The 24,513-nt window shown below is 43.2% G+C and overlaps 1 protein-coding gene across 7 annotated transcripts in view; it reads left to right on the plus strand.

The window, feature by feature from the left end:
- The window catches only part of tcf7 (transcription factor 7), a 346,414-nt gene that overhangs the window by 193,642 nt on the left and 128,259 nt on the right, over nt 1-24,513 (plus strand). For 6 of the 7 annotated variants that reach the window (XM_060935781.1, XM_060935779.1, XM_060935777.1 and 3 more), the window contains exons 6-8: nt 53-139; nt 12,521-12,628; nt 15,707-15,869. In XM_060935781.1, the coding sequence (XP_060791764.1) occupies nt 53-139; nt 12,521-12,628; nt 15,707-15,869 (358 nt within the window). The remainder of the gene's footprint in view (nt 1-52; nt 140-12,520; nt 12,629-15,706; nt 15,870-24,513) is intronic. The other variant, XM_060935783.1, reaches the window with a different exon arrangement.

Below are 24,513 nucleotides of genomic sequence, written 5' to 3' on the forward strand. Positions count from 1 at the left end.
TGGTCAGAAGGTCACCCAAACCTTACCTACCCCAACTCCCAATTACCTGCAGGCAAAGTCAGCCTGTCTATCCACTCTCCTCGTGTGGCTTCAGGCAACCCTACTCCTCCAGTCTCACCAGCAACTCCTCCTATTCCAGGTACAGTATCAGCTGAAACTATCCTGTGTCTGAAGTTTCAGCTAAAAGTGTATCACCACCCCATAGCCTGCCTATGCAACTTCTGTCCAGCCAAGCTTGCCGAAGCTTTTGCCATGTATGTGCCCAATATTGCTTTAATCAAATAATTTAATCATTAAAATAAGATAATTATTGCATTAACTCATTTAGAAAATCTGAACTGGAAATAGTTTTACAAGATTTGTGTAAGTAAATTGAATGCTTTGAAGGCTTTCTGTGTGGTCACTGTCATTTGTCTTGAATTGGATGATGACAAGAAGTGTCTGTGTACTGAATGTTTTAGTTGCTGAATGGCTGCACTCCAGCCTTGCAAGCTCATGCGAACCATTGCTGTGGCTTTTCACATTAGAAATCCTCTCTACCATGAAATGATTTTGTATGAGTGTAATTTTTTTTAGATTTATTTCAGTATATGATTTTATACCAATTAAATTCAATTGTGCTTTAACAATAGACATTGTTGGAAAGCAGGTTTACTGAAATCCAGAAAAATTACAGATTATTAATGAGCAAGCCTGAAGTGATAGGGCAAGAAAGAACTTTGAGATGGCATGGAGGAGAAAACCTGTTCGAGGCAACAGGGGTATTTTGAATATTATAATAAAGAGCCACTTTGTCAAGAGGCAGGTAGACAAAGAACAAAATGTTATACATTTGACAGATTTACTGTATAATTCAGGGGTTACCAAATGGATGAAATACCTTTTCTGTGACCCCAAGACTTGACCACCCTGCATTTTTAAAATTCCATATTTATAATATACTGTGTTCCAACTATAAAGCATTTGAAAGATTGTTAGTAACACATCTCATCTCATTATCTCTAACCGCTTTATCCTTCTACAGGGTCGCAGGCAAGCTGGAGCCTATCCCAGCTGACTACGGGCGAGAGGCGGGGTACACCCTGGACAAGTCGCCAGGTCATCACAGGGCTGACACATAGACACAGACAACCATTCACATTCACACCTACGGTCAATTTAGAGTCACCAGTTAACCTAACCTGCATGTCTTTGGACTGTGGGGGAAACCGGAGCACCCGGAGGAAACCCACGCGGACACGGGGAGAACATGCAAACTCCACACAGAAAGGCCCTCACCGGCCACGGGGCTCGAACCCAGGACCTTCTTGCTGTGAGGCGACAGCGCTAACCACTACACCACCATGCCACCTTAGTAACACATGTATGTGTAATGTAAATGACAGTGTCAAAAAGGCAGGCAACAGATAGATGTAAAAGGAGAAAAGAATGTAATCAGGCAAACTGGCAGAAAAATCCAAAGCATTAGGCAAAAGGCAGAGTCAAAAAGAAAAAAAAGCAATGGTCAGGCAAGGCACAAAGACGGATATCAGAGACGGTAGAGCAAAAATCAAAACCTGGCTATCTAAGGCTTGGTAAAGTCAGACTAATAGTAACTGAGCATTTACTTGACAATGAATGTGAAAAGAAAGTACCTTTCTAGTGTGCTCTGGTGACTGTGAACAGCTGCAGATGATTTAGAATCAGGAGACTATGAGCAGTGAGGTACAAGAAGGGTGCTGTAGTCCATGGTGGCCATATTTGAAGGCCGCTGTGAATGCTGGGAAGTGGAGTCTTGAGTGCAAGCAGGTGCAGCTGTGACAGAAAGGCATATTGCTGTTGTTTGTTGTATAGCTATAAATGTAGAAAATAATTCACAATGGGGACAGCACAGTAGTGTAGTGGTTAGCACTGTCGCCTCACAGTAAGAAGGTTCTGGGTTTGAGCCCAGCGGCCGGCAAGGGCCTTTCTGTGTGGAGTTTGCATGTTCTCCTTGTGTCTGCGTGGGATTCCTCCGGGTGCTCCGATTTCCCCCACAGTCCAAAGACATGCAGGTTAGGTTAATTGGTAGCTCTAAATTGACCGTAGGTGTGAATGTGAGTGTGAATGGTTGTTTGTCTCTGTGTCAGCCCTGTGATAACCTGGTGACTTGTCCAGGGTGTACCCCGCCTCTTGCCCATAGTCAGCTAGGATAGGCTCCAGCTTGCCTGCGACCCTGTAGAACAGGATAAGCGGCTACAGATAATGGATGGATGGATGAATTCACAATGGGGTGGTGTGATGCGCAACAGAGGGGCCTCACAGAATTTAAAATAGGTTGTATTGAGGTGAACAGTGAATACTAGTTCACCTCAGTGCTTGCAACTGGTACATTACATTAGCTAATTATACTTACAAAGTAATGTAAGTGTAATTAGCTAATGTAAAGTACCAGCTGAACATATTGTAAATATACTTACAATACTTTCAGCTGGTACTTTACATTAGCTAATTATACTTACATTACTTTGGTTAAAATTATGTACAGTGTCTTGCAGAAGTATTCATCCCCCATGGTGTTTGTCCTGTTTTGTCACATTACAAGCTGAAGTTAAAATGGATTTTGAGGGGTTAGCACGCCTACCGCTTTAAAGGTGGAAAATTGTAAATTTATTATTATTATTTATTTATTTATTTATTTCTAATTGTATCACAAACAGTAATTAAGATTAAAAAAAAAAAACAGAAATCTGGAGTGTGGTAGATAGGTATTCACCCCCACAAATCAATATGTTGTAGACCGACCTTTTGCTGCAATTACTGTTGCAAGTCTCTTGGGGTATGTCTTTATTAGCTTAGCACATCTAGCCACTGGGATTTTTGCCCATTCCTCTCGGCAAAACTGCTCCAACTCCTTCAGGTTAGATGGGTTGCGTTGGTGTACAGCAATCTTCAAGTTATGCCACAGATTCTCAATTGGATTGAGGTCTGGGCTTTGACTAGGCCATTCCAAGACATTTAAATGTTTCCTTTTAAACCACACCAGTGTAGCTTAAGCAGTATGTTTAGAGTCTTTGTCCTGCTGGAATGTGAACCTTTGTCCCAGTCTCAAACCTCTGGCTGACTCAAACAGGTTTTCCTCCAGAATTGCCCTGTATTTACTGCAATCCATCTTTCCTTCAATCCTGACCAGCTTTCCTGTCCCTGCAGATGAAAAATATCCCCACAGCATGATGCTGCCACCACCATGCTTCCCTGTAGGAATGGTGTTCTCAGAGCGATGGGAAGTGTTGGGTTTGCCAAAAATGTAAATTTTAGTCTCATCTGACCAAGGAATCTTCTTCCATGTATTTGGGGAGTCTGCCACATGTTGTTGGGCAAACTGCAAATGTGTTTTCTTATTATTATTATTTTTCCTTTAAGTAATGACTTTTCTGGCCACTCTTCCATAAAGGCCTGCACTGTGGCATGTACGGCTGAAGGTGGTCCTATGGACAGATACTCCCATCTCCACTGGGGATCAGTGCAGCTCCTTCAGTGTTATTTTTGGTGTCTTTGTTGCATCTCTGATTAATGCCCTCCTTGCCTGGACTATGAGTTTTGGTGGACAGCCTTCTCTTGTCAGGTTTGTAGTGGTGCCATATTCTTTCTATTTTGCTATAATGGATTTAATGTTGCTCCATGGGATATTCAAAGTTTAGGATATTTTTTATAACCCAACCCTGATCTATACTTCTTCACAACTTTGTCTCTAACATGCTTGGAATGCTCCTTGGTTTTCATGTTGCTTGCTTAGTAGTGTTGCAGAGTCAGGGTCCTTCCAACACAGGTTGATTTATACAGACATCATGTGACACTTTGATTGCACACAGGTCAATCTTAATCAATTAATTATCCGACTTATGAAGTTCATTGGTTGGACCAGCTCTTATTTAGGGGTTTCATACAAAACAGGGTGAATACCTATGCACACTCCAGATTTCTGGGGTTTTTTTTTAATCTTAATTATTGTTGTGTCACAATAAAACAACAACTTGCACCTTTAAAGTGATAGGCATGTTGTGTAAATCAAATGGTGCTTACCCCCCAAAGTCCATTTTAATTCCATCTTGTAATGCAACAAAACAGGACAAACACCAAGGGGGATGAATACTTTTGCAAGACACTGTATATTTATACATACAGTACAGTCATCATCAGCATAGTGGTAAGACTAAAAATGCGTGCATACTATTTATTTAAATGTAGCTTGTCTGAAAGTGACTGTCAGTAACATTTCAAAGTATTAGCACACAAGATCCATCTTCAATATTTCTAACAGTATTTTGTAAAATAATTGAATGAAACAAGAGAGGGGATTATGAGTTTCTGTTACAACCCCATTTGTAAATAAAAGAGACCCCAAATGGGGTTGTGATCCCTATTTTGGGAACAATTGTTATAATTTAATGCTGGGGAATGTCCACAAATTAAATAGGTTCCTGTTATCACTTATGTTATAGCAATTATAACATGATCACAAGACAGAACAAAACAGTTTGTCATGTTACCATGTAAATAAAAACACATTTTAATCAATTTATTATTAGATTCAGATTTGCTGTGTTACAGTTTACGCAGATAAAGTGTACACCAATCAGCCATAACATTAAAAACACCTATCTAATACTGTGTAGGGCCCCCTTGTGTCACCAAAGCAGCTCTAATCTGTTAAGGCATGGACTTCCCACAAGAAGATACAAGATGCCTTTATTTTCAAGATGCAAAAAAAAAACTCTGAAGGTGTGTTGTGCTATCTGGCACCAAGACATTAGCAACAGATCATTTAAGTCTTGTAAGTTGCAAAGTGGGACCTCCATGGATTTTTCCAGACCTCCAAAGAAGACCTCCTTCTCTGTCCAGCATATCCCACAAATGCTCCATCAAACTGAGATCTTGGCAATTTGGAGGCCAATTTAAAACTTAATTTGAAATAGGCCTTGAAACATTTGTCATGTAACACAAATCATTTCAGAACAATTTTTGCAGTGTGGCAGAGCATATTATCCTGTTGCCGTTAGAGAATAATATTGCCATGAAGATTGGTACTTGGTCTGCAACAATGTTTTGGTGGGTAGTATGTGTCAAAGCAACATCCACATGAATGCTAGAATCAAAAGTTTACCAGCAGAATGTTGCCCAGTGCATCACACTGCCTTCACTGGCTTGCCTTCTTCCTATAGTGCATCCAGGTGCCATCTCTTCCCCAGATAAGCGATCATTTGGTACCATTGTAGAAAGACCTGAGGACTACAGACTCAACCTTCTTAGCCATCATAGGTGGCAGGGGTGTTATTGTGCCTCCTTCACCACAGCTCTAGATTATTCTGAGTGCACTATGTGTTCTTGCCTGCTTCCTGTAGTCTATGACCAGTTATTTTGTTGTCCCAACATTAAAGGAGAGGTTGTTATCCTGGTACCACTGTGACAGTGCTCTGACCCCCTGTACGAGGTCTCACAATTGTTTGAGATAAGGCCTATGACCACTGTCATCAGCAAATGTGATGATGAATTTTGGGAGCTTTCAACACTAGTTTATATTTTGTGTGCAGCCACCAAATGAATCCCTATGAGTGAGCTGTTGCTATGGAAAATATATGCTTCCGACCAAGCAGATAAAAAAAAAAAATTAACAGTGCTGTGGTATAATAAACTATAGTACCTCAATATGTACTTTGGCCTAATATCCAGTGCAGTTACATTTGCCCTGCACAAGCTGCTGGCCACATATTGGGCCAAATGGGACCAAACCAGAATTTATCTGCTGCCAACACAAAACCATTTAAGTTTAGTTCTTTAAGATTTGGTATTTCAAAACAGGGGTTAAATGCCACTTAGTAATACTTCATAACATTTAATTTATATATGGTTATATACCTGTGTTTCTCAGTTGATATGATAACAGGCTGCTGGAAAGAAAAAAAAAATTCCATCCATTATCCATAACCACTTATCCTGTGCAGGGTCGTGGTCAAGCTGGGGTACACACTGGACAAGCCACCAAGTCATTGCAGGGCTGACACATAGACAAACAACCATTCACACCTACAGTCAATTTAGAGCCACCAATTACCCTAACCTGCAAGTCCTTGAACTGTGGGGGAAACCAAAGCACCTGGAGGAAACCCATCCAGATACGGGGAGAACATGCAGACTCCACACAGAAAGGCCCCCATCGGCCACTGGGCTTGAACCCAGAACCTTCTTGCTGTGAGGCAATAGTGCTAACCACTATGCTACCATGCTGCCACATATGTACACAAGTGTTTTACTGGGAAATATGCCACTTGTATTTTTCATACAAGCTACATCTAGGACACGGGGAACCAAAACTGTGACATAAATCTCTATATGTTACTTGTGAGGATTTTGATGAATTATTTTGATAAATTTGGGTACTTTTTGTTTGTGAATGTGTCTATATAATAAAAAGAACATCACACGAAAAATGCAAATTTTTCGACACAAGAAGATAAGCTTCATACCTTCAAGCCAACGCTTGAAGGTATGAAGCTTATCTTCTTGTGTCGAAAAATTTGCATTTTTCGACCACTACACCTCCATGCTGTCAAGAAAAAGTTGCTAAATGCAAATGATAGAACATAACAAAATGGAAAACAATGGAAAAATATACTAATAAAGCAAATTGCTGTTTTAATCAAGTAAAAAAAAAAGCATAGCCTAATAAAAAAGGAATGCTTACCATAGCCAGCGAAATCACATCATGCTGTGCATCCAATAAAATTCTGTCAATTTACCTGTAACCAGTTGATCATTTTTAAGATGTGTCCTGTAACATTGATGAATGGAGTAAAATTGCTTCTTCCTGTAGAAGGCTCGGGGGGAAACAACAACTATGCAAGGTTAATGAAAATATGACAAGCATGGTTTGTGCAGCCCACAGTGTGTGGTGAGTTATAGGCTGTGGAAAGCATGAAGCCATAAAAATTAATAAAGTACTTCGAGACAAAACACTCAAGCCATAAAGACAAGCCTGTTGGCTTTTTTTCAAAAGAAAGCACTGGGATCTGGACAGATCTTAAAAATGATCAAAAATGTGTGCACTGTTCAAGAGCAATCACTTCATGCATCATTCAAACACACTCATCACATTTCAAAATGCAAAAAAGGCCCATGCAATTGCAGAAAAGTTTGTTTTACCCGCTGGTGTCCACATGACCAGAAAGATCTTGGGCAGAAATCTGCTGTAAATCAGTTGAAAAAATCCTGATCTCCAATGACGCCGTACAAAGGAGAATACAAGATAGCCTATGTCTGAGGTCATAAAGCAACGGAAGGTAATAAGCATTAAGGCAAGTGACTATTATGCACCCAAACTAGACAAATTAACAGATGAATCCAATCATGCCATCCTGATTTTGAGACACTTATCAAAATGAAATCACATCCCCAAGTTTCTCATTCATTTGCCCAGGCAATGAGTTCAGCTCTGTTCTTGTTAGCTGCAGTTCATTCTCATTATTATATCTATGCACTTAATAGTAGTACACATTTCATATTGGTGTACAATTTGTCATTCAGTATTTGGATCGATGTTTGTTTTATTGGTTAGGCTAGATAAATCACACTCCAGATTATGTGTATACATTTATATAGTGACCCACTTTCATATTAATGCCATGTGAATAATTTTGCACTTGATTAAGCATGCAATGCATTTAATAAACTGATATTTTCCATTGTAAATACAGTTGTGGTCAGAAGTTTACATACAGTGATGTGAATGTCATCTTGGATATGAATTGTCATGACAATAAGTCATGGCTTTCAGTAATTTCTTTGAACTGTTCTTTTTCTGCGGCAGAATGTACAGCATACATCTTTAATTAAAAAAAACTAGAATGTGGTACACAAGTTTTAATTTTCTTTGGGTTTTCTGAAATCAACACAGGTTCAAAAATATACATACAGCACACCTAATATTTGGGTAAAATGTCTCTTTGCAAAATTCACCTTGACCAAATATTTTTGTTTACCATGAACAAGCTTCTGGCAGAATTCTGGTTGGATATTTTATGGTAGAATTGGTAGAGTTCAATTAATTTTTTTTCTTGGTATGGACTCGACTTATAAGCATGGTCTATATATTTTCAACAGGGTGGAAGTCAGGACTTGTTTTAAGCTTAATATTTGCCTGCTTTATCCTCCACAACCAGCTCTGATGCATGTTTGGGTTCATTGTCCTGTTGAAAGTCCCAAGTTGTGTTCAAGTTTCTGATGGTTTATGCTGAAGAATTCTGAGGTAGTCCTCCTTCTTCATTATTCCATCCACTTTGTGCAATCAATCAGTTCCACTGATGGCAAAACAGCCCCAGAAAATGATGATCTTACCACCACTACCAGTTGGTACAGTGTCCCTCTGTACATGGTCATTGTGGCCAAACAACTCAATCTTTGTTTCATCTGACCATACAGCTGTCCTCCAGAAGGCTTTTTCTCAAATTTGCACTGAGCTCCTTGGACTTTCCCATTGTATTGTGTATTGGTCAATCCAATGAGTGCTGTAAACAAACCCTTTTTATGAAGGCACAGAGAAGCTACCAGCTATAGTCAATCATGATCACTAACAGGAAGTTAAGAGACCTTGGCCTTGGTACGATAAAAGATATTTTGGAAGTTTTAGCACCCCTGAATTAATAATCTAAGTGAGCATATGTAAATTTTTGACCCTGTATGTATAATTTTGACCCTGTGTTGATTTCAGAAAACCCAAACTTAAAACTTGTGTACCAAATTCTAGTGTTTTTTTTTTTTTTTTATTAAGGCCACACTGGCCATTAGTTGGTTCTCGGATTTTTTCAGGAAAAATATGAAGCGAGCGCGCGAAATAAAAATAAAATTTAAAAAATGCTCTGATGGTAAAATTAGCAGTGGAAATAGAGGGCTTTCATAATAGAGAAACAAAACAAAGACAGTACATTATTGTTACACATTTCATATGGCTCTTTTAATAGCTTATCTTATTTCCACCCATATGCATTAAGGGCTAGCTCTGGCTGCACGTCTTTTATCAGGCAAACCAGTAAACAGATAGGGTAAATAAACGATTGAATTACAGTCAATTGAACATCTACAATGCACAGAAAAAAAGATTTGACCAGGAGTAGGCTACTTCTGATGGCTAAATACTTCGAATGATTTTTTGTTTGCCCCTCACATCAATCAATGAAATATATAAATCAAACCCACCTCCACAGAGTTGTAGTCCAAGTTGGCACATCGCAGGGTAACAATCTCATGGCATCTTGAGTACAACTGTGCAAAGTTTTCCCCCTCTTGAATTTCGACACACCTGTCAACGATTTTACGCTTCTGTTCGCTGAATATCCTAACAATCACAAACAGGCTTTGCAGGATTCCCCTCCACAGCCATGTTTCTTCCACAAGTCTTTATCTAAAGTGAAAGGGGCGATTTGATTGGTTTTCGACGTCACGTGACCTCAACCTGCAGTTGATTTCGATTTTTTTTTTCATTTTGCATTTTCTTCAAGCGGTGATTCCGAGAACCAACTAATCGAATTGGTGTGGCCTAAAGATGTATGCTGTGCAATCATTCTGCCACAAAAAAAGAACAGTTCAAAGAAATTACTGAAAGCCCAAATATTGCCATGACATTCATATCCAAGATGACATTCATGTCACTGTATGTAAACTTCTGACCACAACTGTATTTATGAGGTACAGCCTTAAGAACTCAATACATACATTGATTTATTTCCTGTTATCTGAGATAGTAAATGATTATTAATATCCAACTTTATTAGCCCTATTCAATGGCTAATTATTATTAGCATTAACAACATTATTATGCAAAATTATTATGCATTTCTTCATTGATAAACAACTTAAGCTAAACAACTTTGATAAACAACATATGATAAACAACTTAAGTGTAGTTTTGGGTCATGACTTGATGTCCAACATAAAATGTGGGTTCTGAAGCAAAAGCAGTTGAGAACCTCTGAGAAAATGAAAGCTGAAATTTTGACCTATTATCTCATAGTCATCTTCTGATCTCAAACCTAAATGTCTTCAGTGTATAGCAGCAAAAAAAAAAAAAAAAAATCATCTTGCCATTCCAATACTTTAAGAGGGGACTATAAATGTACCCTGGCTACACCTCCCAATAACTTGTGTTTGTTAAACAAATCTTTTGTATGTTGGCACAGAGACACTATCAACTATAGTCAATCATGGTCATGGCAAAGACATTTTGTAACTTTCTGCACCACTGAATTGATAATCTAAGTGGGAGTATGTATTTGACCCTGTATGTTTAATTTTGGCGGCACGGTGGTGTAGTGGTTAGCGCTGTCGCCTCACAGCAAGAAGGTCCTGGGTTCGAGCCCCGGGGCCGGCGAGGGCCTTTCTGTGTGGAGTTTGCATGTTCTCCCCGTGTCCGCGTGGGTTTCCTCCGGGTGCTCCGGTTTCCCCCACAGTCCAAAGACATGCAGGTTAGGTTAACTGGTGACTCTAAATTGACCGTAGGTGTGAATGTGAGTGTGAATGGTTGTCTGTGTCTATGTGTCAGCCCTGTGATGACCTGGCGACTTGTCCAGGGTGTACCCCGCCTTTCGCCCGTAGTCAGCTGGGATAGGCTCCAGCTTGCCTGCGACCCTGTAGAAGGATAAAGCGGCTAGAGATAATGAGATGAGATGTTTAATTTTGACCCTATCTTGATTTCAGAAAAAAACCCAATAAATTTTCACCAAATTATTGTATTTTTCTTCTTCTATTTAATGTATGTTATACAACCATTTGTCCCCAGAAAAAGAACAGTTCAAAGAAATCACTGAAAGCTCAGTATTGCCATGACATTCATGTCCATGATGAATGTATGCAAACTTCTGACCGTAATGTTGTAAGTGTTGCAGTGCAGGTTTGGGGTCACTAATCAATGAATAATACTGTACTGTATTTATATATGTATTTATATATGTATAGCCTTTAAACTTTGTATCTCATCTGTTTGGTTAGATTTCCCTCACACAGATTTGTTACTGTTCATACAAAACCAGATATGGCAAAACAAAACTGTAATATTGTATGACACACAAAAACATACATGGCAGCTATTGTACATCTTGTCATGATGGGGCTACAACCTTTGGCATAACTAGATACTGTATTAGCCTGAAAACTAAGGTTTCCCCACATGAATTACCTGCCTCTTGTCATATTACAATCAGCCATATGACAGTCAAAGCCATTGAGATCCATTTTCTGAGGTCTGACATGTTCTGTGAACATTAAAGCTAGGGTAGGCAATGTTGGAGAAACCAGTAAGAGTATGCTAGATTTTGAAAGTATCCAACTGAAAAATCCCACCCCCCTCCCTTCAGGCCTCCCTCCAAAGCCACTCTTCCAAAGCACATGAATGCGCACTGCCTGCCTACTGCTGGAGGATGAGTCCATGAGAGACAGTGTTGGGGAGAGGAGTGTAGTGCAGCATTGTCATATTCAACTACCTCATGTCCCATTCACATGTAAGAAATTACCTAATGTTATCGTAATGAATGTAAACAATAAACATGGCTATTGTTCATACTCACAGCTGTCGACTAGCTCGCTAGCTTTAGCAATATGTCTGCAATTTGTCTGCATAGTCTGGTGGAAGACTCCAGTCATGTACAGTGAGTGCATGGGTAGAGTACATGCAGTTTGGCAGGTCAACCATCCAATGATTTTTTTTCAGACTGAATGAATGATTGGACAAATTAAATGATTGGAGTCTTTGAATGAAATGACTGGAGTCTTCCACAAGGCATCTGCTACAGATGACAGATTTTGTTTTTTGTCAGAGCATTTGATTTGTTCATTGCTGTAGGTATATGAAGAGAATTTCAATTATATAGAATTTCAATTCAGAAATGTAACAAAAAAGCTTCATAGCTGAAAAATTTTATGCATTGTACTGCTACCACATAATTGCTGAGTGGATAATTGCATGAATGAGCAGGTGCTGGAATGCCTGATGGTGGAAATGACACTTTCACCCATTTTCTGTTGCATTACACAAAGTAGAAAAAAAGAAATACAGTGAACATTTCACTTCTGTGCAAAAATAACTTGCACACAAGTACCTGTATTAGTTGCAGAGCATTCTGTTTTTTTTTTCATGTGTCAAAAGAAGGTGTGTGGTTTTCCTGCATGTTCAGTGCTAATGTGTGTGGTTTCCCTGCATGCTCAGGTCACTGTGTTTCTCCTTAGTTTTAAATTAATTTTATTAGACATTATTTTTTTAAAGCATTTTAAAACACCATATAGGTTAAACTAATAAAGTTTTGCACTGTTGCTAGTTGTGTCTTTGATCGCAACTATACAAGGGGGCTTCAGGTAAGTTACTGCCAATTAGCTGGTTGCAGTTTACAGCTATAGTTATCTTATCATTGTATTTAAGTTGTTAATTTCATAAATTTAGCTTAGTAGCTTCATGAAATAGGTTGGATGTTTGTGTCTTTGTGATAAAGGAAATAACTTTGATGTTCCTGTGTTTATGAAGGTTCTCTCACTCGCTTATTATGGGGCCATCTGGAATGCACCCAACAGGAATCCCACACCCTGCTATAGTGCCCTCTTCAGGCAGGCAGGAGCATGACCAGTTTGACATGTATGTGTAAAAAACAAAACAAAAAAACTTTAAAGGTGCATTGTTTTAAATTAGGCCTCTGGTTCTTATGTAGGCCTACAACATTTGAATGTGTTTTTACTCCTTGACATCCACCACCCATTATATGGTGGTGGATGTCAAGGAGTATGATAACCACTGTCAAGAATATGGTAGCCAGAAGAGTTCATTTAGAGTTAGCATTACCACTTCACTTTCAAGTGATGAATTAGGCCATTTATTAAAGGTATTGTCTTACTTTTTTTTAAATTTAGATATAGATGATAAATTATATTAATTGTCTAATCTTTTTACCCAGTTGCTCTTCATAGACAGTCAGTGCAGGCATTAAACTAAAACTCCCATTTCCAGAAAAGTTAGAAAAGTTGGGATATTTCCCAAAATGCAATAAAAACAAAAATCTGTGATTTTTTAATTCATACAAACCTTTATTTAACTGACAAAAGTACAAAGAAAATATTTTCAATAGTTTTACTGACCAACTTAATTGTATTTTGTAAATATAAACAAAGTTAGAATTTGATGCCAGCAACACTTAAAAAAAAGAAAAGAAAAAAGTTGCCACAGAGGCAAAGTAAAACTGAAATGCTTGTCTGATATTCAAGTAACACCATTCTGGGATATTCCACAATAGGCAGGTTAATTGGTAGCAAGTGAGAGTATCATGATTAGGTACAAAAGGAGCATGCACCAAAGGCTCAGTCTTTGCAAGCAAGGATGGGTCGTGGCTCTCCCCTTTGTGCCAAAATTTGTGAGAGCATTGTTAGTAAATCCAAAAAGAACATTTCTCAGTGCAAGATTGCAGAGAATTTAAGTCTTTCAAAATCTACAGCACATAAAATTGTGAAAAGATTCAAGGAATTCAGAGACATTTCAGTGCGTAAGGGGCAAGGTCAGAAGCTACCATCGAATGTGTGTGACCTTCAAGCCCTCAGGCGGAACCAATGTGACAAATGTAGCCACATGGACTCAGGAGTACTTCAGAAAATCGTTGTCACTTAACACAGTCCACCGCTGCATCCAGAAATTGAACCCGAAACTGTATTACGCTAGGAGGAAGCTATTCATTAATTCAGTGAAGAAACATTGTTGATTTCTCTGAACCTGATCTCATCTCATATGCACTGCAAGACAATGGAAATGTGTACTGTGGTCAGATGAGTCCACATTTCAGCTTGTTTTTGGGAAAACCGGACGTCGAGTTATCCGTGCCAAAGATGAACATGACCATCCAGTTAGTTATCAGAGAAAGGTGCAGGAACTGTCATCTGTGATGGTATGGGAGTGCATCAGTGCCCAAGGTATGGGTAAATTGCAGATTTGTGAATGTACCATTGATGCGGAGGCATATATTGGAATTTTAGAGAGACATTTGTTGCCATCAAAGTGACTTCTTTTCCCGGGAAGTCCATGCTTATTTCAGTAGGACAATGCCAGGTCTCTTTCTGCATGGGCTACAACAGTGTGGCTTTGTAGACACAGAGTGCTTGTGCTTGACTGGCCTGCTGCTAGTCCAGATCTGTCTTCTTTTGAGCATGTATGGCACATTGTGAAGAGGAGAATCAGACAATGGCAACCACGGACTGCACTGTAAAAATGATAACTAGTAATTATTGATCTCATAAAAGTTTCACATTGATCTGACTCAGAAATAAAGCTTGGTTATTTGCAACTAACAAAGATTTGTCTCTCCAGCAAACTTCTCGTTATTGTTGTCTGAACAAGTATTTTCAAAATACTATAACAAGGATTTTTGAGTTGCAGTTGGCTTTGTTAGCCCCTTGAGGGAAACCCTGCGCATCTCCTAATTTGTGTGAGCAGGAGATTGTTTTGCATTTTATGGACAGAAGACCTCATGGCCTGAAGTTCATAACAACCAAGTTGTAGCTTTTTGCCGAGGACAACATTTTATAATGTTTGTGAAGTGGTTGAGGTCCTTTTTCAGTATATTCAGTCAACACATTTTTGTATGTTGTACTTGAGGCAAGACTTACCTCAGTCTTTACAGGTTATTCCTCATGTTCATAAACAGGGCTTCAGCTAACTTTCAGTTGGGTGTTCTTAATTTTATTTATATATTAATTTTATTTGTTGAGTGTTCCTTCAATACAATTGCAACAACAAACATTTTCATTGTTAAATTTCATTGTTAGCCTCACAAGAATATTATAATTAGATGAACAAGAAGATTCATTTGGCAGAACTCTTGGCTAACCTTGAAAACATTACAAAATCAATAACAGTTGTCAAATGTTGAGAAAACTCAATCTCTTGCAGCATGTTGCCTTGATAATTTGAGTTTTCTCAACATTTTCATTTTTACAGTATGTTGAGCAGCTGAAGAGTTGTATCAAGCAAGAATGGACAAAAATTCCAATTGCAAAACTACAGCAATTAGTATGCTCAGTTCCCATATGATTAAATGGGTTATTAAAAGGAAAGGTGATGTAACCCAATGGTAATAATGCCACTGTCCCAACTTTTTTTTTTTTGAGTGTGTTGCAGGCATCAAATTCTCACTTTGTTTATATTTACAAAATACAATTAGGTTGGTCAGTAAAACTATTGAAAATATTTTCTTTGTACATTTGTCAGTTAAATAAAGGTTCATGTGAATTAAATCACAGATTTTTGTTTTTATTGCATTTTGGAAAATATCCCAGCTTTTCTGGAACTGGGGTTTGTACTTTGTCTCTTGGTGTTAGCAATTTACTCTGACCTGTGGCTTTGCCCATTTGGCCATTCAATAAGCTGACCACCACTACTGGTATTGGCTAGTCAACATCATTAGCTGCAGTTTTTAATCATGTTCCACATAATTCTGACTCATAAGAAAAAAAAAATGGACTACTGCACCTTTAAGGAAACTACAGATGAGGATTTTTTATGTGCTGAAAGTATTACAATTTCATAACTGCCTAATGTTTTTAGAATTATGTTATTAATGTTTCATAATTATATGGATTTGATTAAATTAAATAATATGGGATTTCTTTAGGATTTGAAAGACATTGAAATGTTTAACAAATGAAACTTGAAAATTTTCCTTCTGCATTGCAGTAAGCCTCATCCAGAATCAAAGAGGGAGAGAGAGCCAAAGAAGCCAGTCATCAAGAAGCCTCTGAATGCCTTTATGCTCTATATGAAGGAGATGAGGGCAAAAGTCATTGCAGAATGCACCTTGAAGGAGAGTGCAGCTATCAACCAGATACTGGGCCGCAGGGTGAGGGTTCTCCAAACAGATAGTGTTGGACAATTAATAACAGTAATGTGCTTCAATACAGGGAAATACTGTAATTATATTTTAGTACAATATTTTATCAGTTATTTGTCAAATGTTTTAAGTAGTGCAATTTATTCTTCAAAACATTGGTTTCAAAAATCTACACCACTATTGTAATTTGATGAAGCCTCCTGGAAAGAATAAAAGCAGAAAGCCTCTGCTTGAATTGTGGAACAAAGCTAAAAAATTTTGTAGTGGGAGCCTGAACCAGTCCTGTGTATAGACCACTTAAATCTATTTATAGATTTTCACATGTGGACTGGTTGAAAGATCAGAACAAAGATTGAAAGATCAATCAAGTTTAACCTCTTGGCAGCTTGCTGTTTTCCTGCTGCAGATATGGGATCTCAATAGTATGCCCTCAAGAATAAACTATGTGCATTGGACCTGGATGTCACTGGTGGAAAGCTGGACTCAATCTCCTGGTTGATACCTAGTTTCTGTCTGATGTTTGTCAGTGAACTCTTTGTTGTTATGCGCCACTTGTTCCAGATGCTGGTGAGTGGTTTTACACACCTGTTCATGCCACCTCGGGGTGGCATGGTGGTGTGGTAGTTAGCACCATTACCTCACGGCAAGAAGGTTCTGGGTTTGAGCCCAATGGCTGACAAGGGCCTTTCTGTGTGAAGTTTGCATGTTCTCCTCTGTGTGGGTTTCCTCTGGGTGCTCCGGTTTCCCCCACAGTTCAAAGACATGCAGTTAGGTTAACATGGGGCAGCCATGGCCTGAGGTTGTGCCCTTGAGCAAGGCAGCTAACCCCCAACTGTTCCCCAGGCTCTGTAGCATAGCTGCCCACTGCTCTGGGTAGGTATATGTGCTCATTGCTCACTTTTCTGTGCATGTATGTCTTCACTGCTTCAGATGGGTTAAATGCAGAGAATGAATTTCACTGTGTAGTTAAGTCTGTGCTTAAGTGTACATGTGACAAATAAAGGCTTCTTCACCTGAACCACTTGTCCATTGCTGGAGAATCGGTGGGTTTAACACTCCATGGGAACAAGGGAGGTTGGTAGCCAAGTACACACTGGGAGGGAGGGAGTTGGGTGGCAAAGTACAGTACCTCAGTGAGTTCTGTGCATATTCCACCTGTGCCAGGAAGTGAACCCACTCCTCTGGATATTGGCACAAAAGGATCATAGGAACCTGCCAATTTCTTGGTTAGTTCACTCCATTTGACCATTAGCTTGTGGACCATAGCCAGAAATGAGGCTAATTGCAATTCCTAGCATTTCTATAAAGCTCTTCCAAACATGGGGTGTGAATTGTCCTCCTCAGTCACTCATGATGCCCTCTGGTGACCCAAAGTATCTGAACATATGGTGAAACAATAGCTCAGCAATTTTAAAGGCTTTAGATAGCTTATTATCACCACGATTGCTGTCTTTCCTTGGGATACCAGTACATCTGTTTTGAAATCTAGAGCAAAGTGTGAAGATGGGCATTGTAGCGCGGACGATGCGTGGGTGGAGCACAGAGGACGGCAGGACAACGTTTGGGAGGTAGTAACAGCGTATTTTATTAATAAACTTTTCAGTCTAAAAGAACTCGCAGCACACAGACACACTCTCAGCCTCCACTCCCGGGTCGCGCTCCCTCTGCTCTCTCTCAGCCTCTTAAAATAGGGAGCGGTTTACTGGGAAAACACACACAAAACACAGGTTAATTACCGTCAGGTGTAGCGAATCTGCCACTCACCTTCCCCGGCTCCACCCTCCTGTCACAGACCGATGCTTGACCACGCCCCCGCTGCCACATACCCCCACCGCCCGACTCAGGCCGGGCGCCCGTCCGGCCCGCAGCCGACTCCCCCCCCCCTTGACGGGAGAGGAAGTCCGCCACGACCATCTGCGCCCCCGGCCTGTGGACCACCTTGAAGTTGAAGGGTTGGAGTGCCAGATACCAATGGGTGATCCGCGCGTTGGCATCCTTCATGCGGTGGAGCCACTGGAGGGGCGCGTGGTCCGAACAGAGGGTGAAAGAGCGCCCCAGCAGGTAGTAACGGAGGGCGAGGACCGCCCACTTGATCGCCAGGCACTCCTTCTCAATGGTGCTGTAGCGCCCCTCACGCACTGACAGCTTGCGGCTGATGTATAGGACTGGGCGGTCCTCCCCCTCCACCTGCTGGGACAAAACGGCCCCCAGCCCTCTGTCCGACGCATCCGTCTGCAACAAAAAAGGGAGAGAGAAGTCAGGGGAGTGTAAGAGTGGCCCCCCACACAGTGCAGCCTTTACCTCAGAGAAAGCCCGCTGGCACTGCTCCGTCCACTGGACCGGATCTGGTGCCCCCTTTTTAGTGAGGTCAGTCAGCGGGCTGGTGACGTCCGAATAATTAGGTATAAACCTACGATAGTAGCCAGCCAGCCCCAGGAACTGTCTCACCCCCTTTTTGGTCTTGGGCCTCGGGCAGGCCGCAATCGCTGCAGTCTTATTAATTTGGGGACGCACCTGCCCGTTGCCCAAGTGGAAGCCCAGATACCGTACTTCCACCCGCCCAATCGCACACTTCTTCGGGTTGGCTGTGAGCCCCGCTCGCCTCAGCGACCTAAGGACGGCCCTCAGGTGTTGCAGGTGCCGCTGCCAGTCATTGCTATAAATGATGATGTCGTCTAGGTACGCGGCCGCATAGGTGGCGTGCGGCCGGAGGACTCGGTCCATCAGCCGCTGAAACGTAGCGGGCGCCCCAAACAGCCCAAACGGAAGTGTGACGAACTGGTGTAAGCCGAACGGTGTGGAAAAGGCCGTTTTCTCTCGGGATAATGGAGTCAAGGGGATCTGCCAATATCCCTTCGTCAAATCCAGTGTCGAGTAAAAGCGAGCCGTGCCTAGTCGATCGAGCAGCTCATCAATACGAGGCATTGGGTATGCGTCGAATTTAGACACCGCGTTGACTTTTCTATAGTCCACACAGAACCGGACCGACCCGTCGGCCTTGGGAACCAAGACCACTGGGCTGCTCCAGTCACTGTGGGACTCCTCGACGATGCCCATTTCGAGCATGGCCTGAAGTTCTTCCCGAACCACCTTTTTTTTGTGTTCGGGTAGTCTATAAGGGCGGCTACGCACTACCACCCCCGGGGGCGTCTCTATGTGGTGTTCTATGAGGTTCGTGCGACCGGGCAGGGGCGAGAACACATCCGAAAACTCGGCCTGCAACTGGGCGACCTCCGCGAGTTGGGTCGGGGAGAGGTGGTCTCCACAGGGGACCGGAGAGGTACGTGATGCCAATGACCCTTTGGGGACCTCCGGCCCCAGCTCCGCCTTCTCCGGAACTACCGACACCAACGCCACGGGGACCTCCTCATTCCAGAGTTTCAGCAGATTGAGGTGGTAGATCTGTAGCGCCCCCTCCCTGTCCGTTCGCCTAACCTCGTAGTCGACGTCCCCGACTCGCCGTGTGACCTCAAAGGGTCCTTGCCACTTGGCGATTAATTTGGAGCTCGATGTGGGCAACAGGACGAGTACCTTCTCTCCCGGAGTGAACTCTCTAAGGCGCGTGCCCTTGTTGTACAGGCGGACTTGCCGTTCCTGGGCCTGCCGCAAATTCTCCTGAGTTAGGTGGGTGAGCGTGTGGAGTTTTGCGCGCAGATCCATAACGTACTGAATTTCGTTTTTGCTCTGTGAAGGTCCCTCCTCCCAATTTTCCCGCAGTACATCTAAGATGCCGCGCGGCTTACGCCCGTATAATAATTCAAACGGGGAAAACCCCGTGGAGGCTTGGGGGACCTCTCGCACTGCAAACAACAAGGGTTCGAGCCACTTATCCCAGTTACGTGCGTCCTCACTTACGAATTTTTTAATAATATTCTTGAGGGTGCGATTGAACCGTTCAACTAAACCGTCCGTCTGTGGGTGATAAACGCTGGTGCGGATCGGCTTAATACCTAGTAGTCCATACAGTTCGCTCAGTGTTCGTGACATAAACGAGGTGCCTTGGTCAGTCAGAATCTCTTTCGGGATTCCAACCCGGGAGATGACGTGGAAGAGGGCCTCTGCAATACTGCGTGCTGAGATATTGCGAAGAGGCACCGCTTCCGGGTATCGCGTTGCATAGTCCACCAGGACTAATATAAAGCGGTACCCTCGTGTTGACCGATCTAATGGCCCAACGAGATCCATCCCAATTCTTTCGAACGGGGTCTCGATTAATGGTAGGGGGCGCAAGGGCGCTTTTGGAATGGCCGCTGGATTTACTAACTGGCATTCGCGGCACGCCGTACACCACTTACGGACGTCGCCGCGAATCCCCGGCCAATAGAATCGGGCCATTATCCGGGCGAGTGTCTTATCCTGCCCGAGGTGTCCAGCCATGGGATTAAAGTGGGCCGCCTGGAATACCAATTCCCGGCGGCTCTTTGGAATTAATAACTGGGTGACTCGCTCTTTCGTCTGAGTGTCCTGCGTCACTCGATATAATCTATCCTTCAAAATGGAAAAATAGGGGAAGGACGGGGTGGCGTTCGGCTGGAGCGTTTGACCATCGATTACTCTCACTTGGTCAAACGCGTGTCGCAGAGTCTCGTCTCGCGATTGTTCCAGTGGGAAATCCACGAGGGATTCCCCAATAGAAAGAGGAGGGGCCGGCGGCTCCTCCCCCTGTCGCGGAGGTGATGTAGACGGCTCTGCGACCGCCGCTCCAGCCAAAGCGACACCGGGACCCTCCCCCGTCAACCGGCAGGACCCACTCTTTACTAGGCGTGCCATTAAACCCCGAAATCCCGGCCAATCGGTCCCCAAGATCAAAGAGTGGGTAAGGCGAGGATTAACCGCCGCCTTCACTATAGATTTTTCCCCTCTAAAATATATGTGGACTGACACCAACGGGTAGCTGTGAATATCCCCGTGCACACACAACACCTTCACCCCTTGTGCTCCCCCCAATGCCTCGTCTTGCACCAGGCTTTGGCGGATCGAGGTCTGATTGCAGCCTGAATCCACCAACGCCTGATATGTAGCCCCTTGTACACTTACCGGTATGCGATACGCTCCGGCCCGATCGAGGGCAGCCTCTGGCGCGTCGGGGATCCGCACCACCGCCCCCACCTCCATCGCTGCACATTGTTGCTGCAGGTGGCCCGGTTCCCCGCAGCGCCAGCAAACCGGCCCGGGCCTCCCCTCTGCAACTGTGTTCTGGGGCTCACTCACCTGAGGGGGGGGAGAGACAGACACAGAAGGGAGAAACGGGAGGGCACCACGGGTGCGGCGGGCCGGCTGGGGTGGGGCCGGCCCCCGCCTCCGTGGTGGGGGAATGGGGCGAGGACGGGACACGGGAGGAGGGGGGGAAGACAGAGAGAGAGGGGGGGAAGACAGAGAGAGAGAAGAGGAGACAGAAGACGATGTCATCCGTTGTCCTGCCGCCGGTACAGCCGCCAGATGATCCTCCGCCAGTCCTACGGCCTGATCCAGCGACGCCGGGCGGTGGCACTGGACCCACTCCGCGGTTCCGGCTGGTAAGCGGGCAACGAACTGTTCCAGCGCCACCTGGTCGATGATTCCCTCGGCGTCGCGATCTTCGGCCCTCAGCCACCGCCAGCAGGCGTCCCGGAGCTGCTGGCCAAACGCGAACGGGCTGCCGGCTTCCTCCATCCGCAGCGCGCGGAAGCGCTGGCGCTGCTGCTCCGGCGTGCGCCCCACGCGCTGGAGGACGGCCCGGCGAAGGTCAGCGTAGGCCAGCCGGCGGTCGGCGGGGAGCTGTAATGCGGCCAGCTGCGCCTCTCCAGTCAGGAGGGGGAGGAGGCGCGCCGCGCGCTGCTCCATCGGCCACCCCGAGGCTTCGGCGACCTGCTCGAACAAGGTGATGAAAGCCTCGGGGTCGTCCTGCGGGCCCATCTTGGTCACAGTGAGGGGAGACGGGCCCGCGGCCGGGGCGCTGGTGGACCCCGCCGACGCGAGGAGCCGCCGGAACGCCTCTCGATCTTCCTGTTGAGCCAGCACCAGGGCTTCGAAGCGGCGCTCCTGCTCCGTTCGGAGCGTGACGAGTGCCTGGTGCTGGCTCTGCTGAGCCGTGGCGAGGGCGTGGACCAAGTCCGCGAACGGGGAGGATTCCATGGAGCTGTAGCACTGGTGCTCCACCTTTTCCCGGGTTTCGGCACCACTGTAGCGCGGACGATGCGTGGGTGGAGCACAGAGGACGGCAGGACAACGTTTGGGAGGTAGTAACAGCGTATTTTATTAATAAACTTTTCAGTCTAAAAGAACTCGCAGCACACAGACACACTCTCAGCCTCCACTCCCGGGTCGCGCTCCCTCTGCTCTCTCTCAGCCTCTTAAAATAGGGAGCGGTTTACTGGGAAAACACACACAAAACACAGGTTAATTACCGTCAGGTGTAGCGAATCTGCCACTCACCTTCCCCGGCTCCACCCTCCTGTCACAGACCGATGCTTGACCACGCCCCCGCTGCCACAGGCATTATGGGACTGGTAGAGGTACTAATTTTCCTGTGGTTAAGGTGTATGTGGCCTTGTCCTGGGCACAAATGGTGCATGATGATATGACCTGGTATATGTCAGTGAGCATATTGGCTCACCAGTACCTGTTATGGAGGAGATGGAGGTTTTGTGAATGTGATGAGTTTAACCTGCAAACTGAAGGGAACATAGGTTTTTCCATTGGAGCAGATTTCAGGATACTGAAGCTGGTTGGGCAGAATGGTGAATAGGGAGTCAGAAAGGGAGTCAGCTTTGCAATCTTTTTGAACCAGGACAAGGAACTGCTAAAATTTAAATATGGTGAAAAAAGAAAGCCCATTTTGCTTGGTGGGACTTGAGATGTGTGGCAGTTTGCATTTCTTACCCTTGACATACAGTGGTTATAAAAAGTGTACACACCCTGTTAAAATGATAGGTTTTTCTGATGTTAAAAAAAAATGAGACCTTGATAAATAATTTCAAAACTTTTCCCCACCTTTAATGTGACCTATAACCTGTACAATTCAATTGAAAAACAAACAAATCTGTTAGGGGGAAAACATAAAAAATAAAAACGTACAATAAGCTGGTTGTATAAGTGTGCACACCCTTAAATCAATACTTTTTTTGAAGCGCCTTTTGATTTAATTACAACATTCAGTCTTTTTGGGTACACACCTGCTATCAATTAAAATGACTCTGATTAACCCCAAATAAAGTTCAGACATTTACTCAGCTGCATCCTCCAGCAAAAGCCATGGTTCGCAGAGAGCTTACAAAGCATCAAAGGGATCTCATTGTTGAAAGGTATCAGTCAGGAGAAGGGTACAAAAAAATTTCCATGGCATTAGATATACCATGGAGCATAGTAAAGAAGTGGAGAAAATATGGGACAACAGTGACATTACCAAGAACTGGACATCCCTCCCAAATTGATGAAAAGACAAGACGAAAACTGGTCAGGCAGGCTGCCAAGAGGCCTACAGCAACACTGAAGGAGCTGCAGGAATTTCTGGCAAGTACTGGTTGTGTACTACATGTGACAACAATCTCCCGTATTCTCCATATGTCTGGACTACGAGGTAGGGTCAAAGAAAAACATCCAGGCCCGGCTAAATTTTGCAAAAAAAATAAAAATACATCAACTCTCCCGAAAGCATGTGGGAAAATGTGTTATGGTCTGATGAAACCAAGGTTGAACATTTTGGCCACAATTCCAAAAGGTATGTTTGGTGCAAAAACAACACTGCATCACCAAAAGAACACCATTACCCACTGTGAAGCATGGTGGTGGCAGCATCATGTTTTGGGGTTGTTTTTCTTCAGCTGGAACAGGGGCTTTAGTCAAGGTGGAGGAAATTATGAACAGTTCTAAATACCAGTCAATTTTGGCCCAAAATCTTCAGTTGTCTGCTAGAAAGCTGAAGATGAATTTCATCTTTCAGTATAACAGTGACCCCAAAAAAGTTTCGGAATGGCCCAGCCAGATCCGAGACCTAAATCCAATTGAAAATCTGTGGGATGACCTGAAGAGGGCTGTGCACAAGAGATGCCCTCACAATCTGACAGATTTGGAGTGCTTTTGCAAGGATGAATGGGCAAATATTGTCTAAATATGATAGACCCCTACCCAAAAAGACTGAATACTATAATTAAATTAAAAGGTGCTTCAACAAAGTACTAGTTGAAGGGTGTGCACACTTATGCAACCAGCTTATTGTACATTTCTTATTTTTTATGTTTTTCCCCCTAACAGATTTGTTTGTTTTTCAATTGAATTGTACAGGCTATAGGTCACATTAAAGGTGGGAAAAGTTTTGAAATTATTTATCGTGGTCTCATAGGATTTCTGATGTAAAAAAAAAAACATCATTTTAACAGGGTGTGCACACTTTTTATATCCACTGTATAAGTGATTTTTGCAGTAGTCTGTGAAGCCCTTGTTCTACATGGTTAACATAGTTGTCTTGGAAAGGCAAGTAAATTAAAATATCATTATCGTTATTCAATATTAAATATCATGATTACATTTAATATTTATCCAAGTCTTTGCCCATGTCTGAGTCCAAGCAGATGTCCATGCTAACGCCAAAGCCTATGCCAAGGTCAGAATTCAAACCCAGGTCCATGCCTGAGTTCATGCCCATGCTGATGCCAGGGTCTATGCCCATGATCAA

This window comes from Neoarius graeffei, chromosome 12 (assembly GCF_027579695.1).
Source record: "Neoarius graeffei isolate fNeoGra1 chromosome 12, fNeoGra1.pri, whole genome shotgun sequence".
NCBI lineage: Eukaryota > Metazoa > Chordata > Actinopteri > Siluriformes > Ariidae > Neoarius > Neoarius graeffei.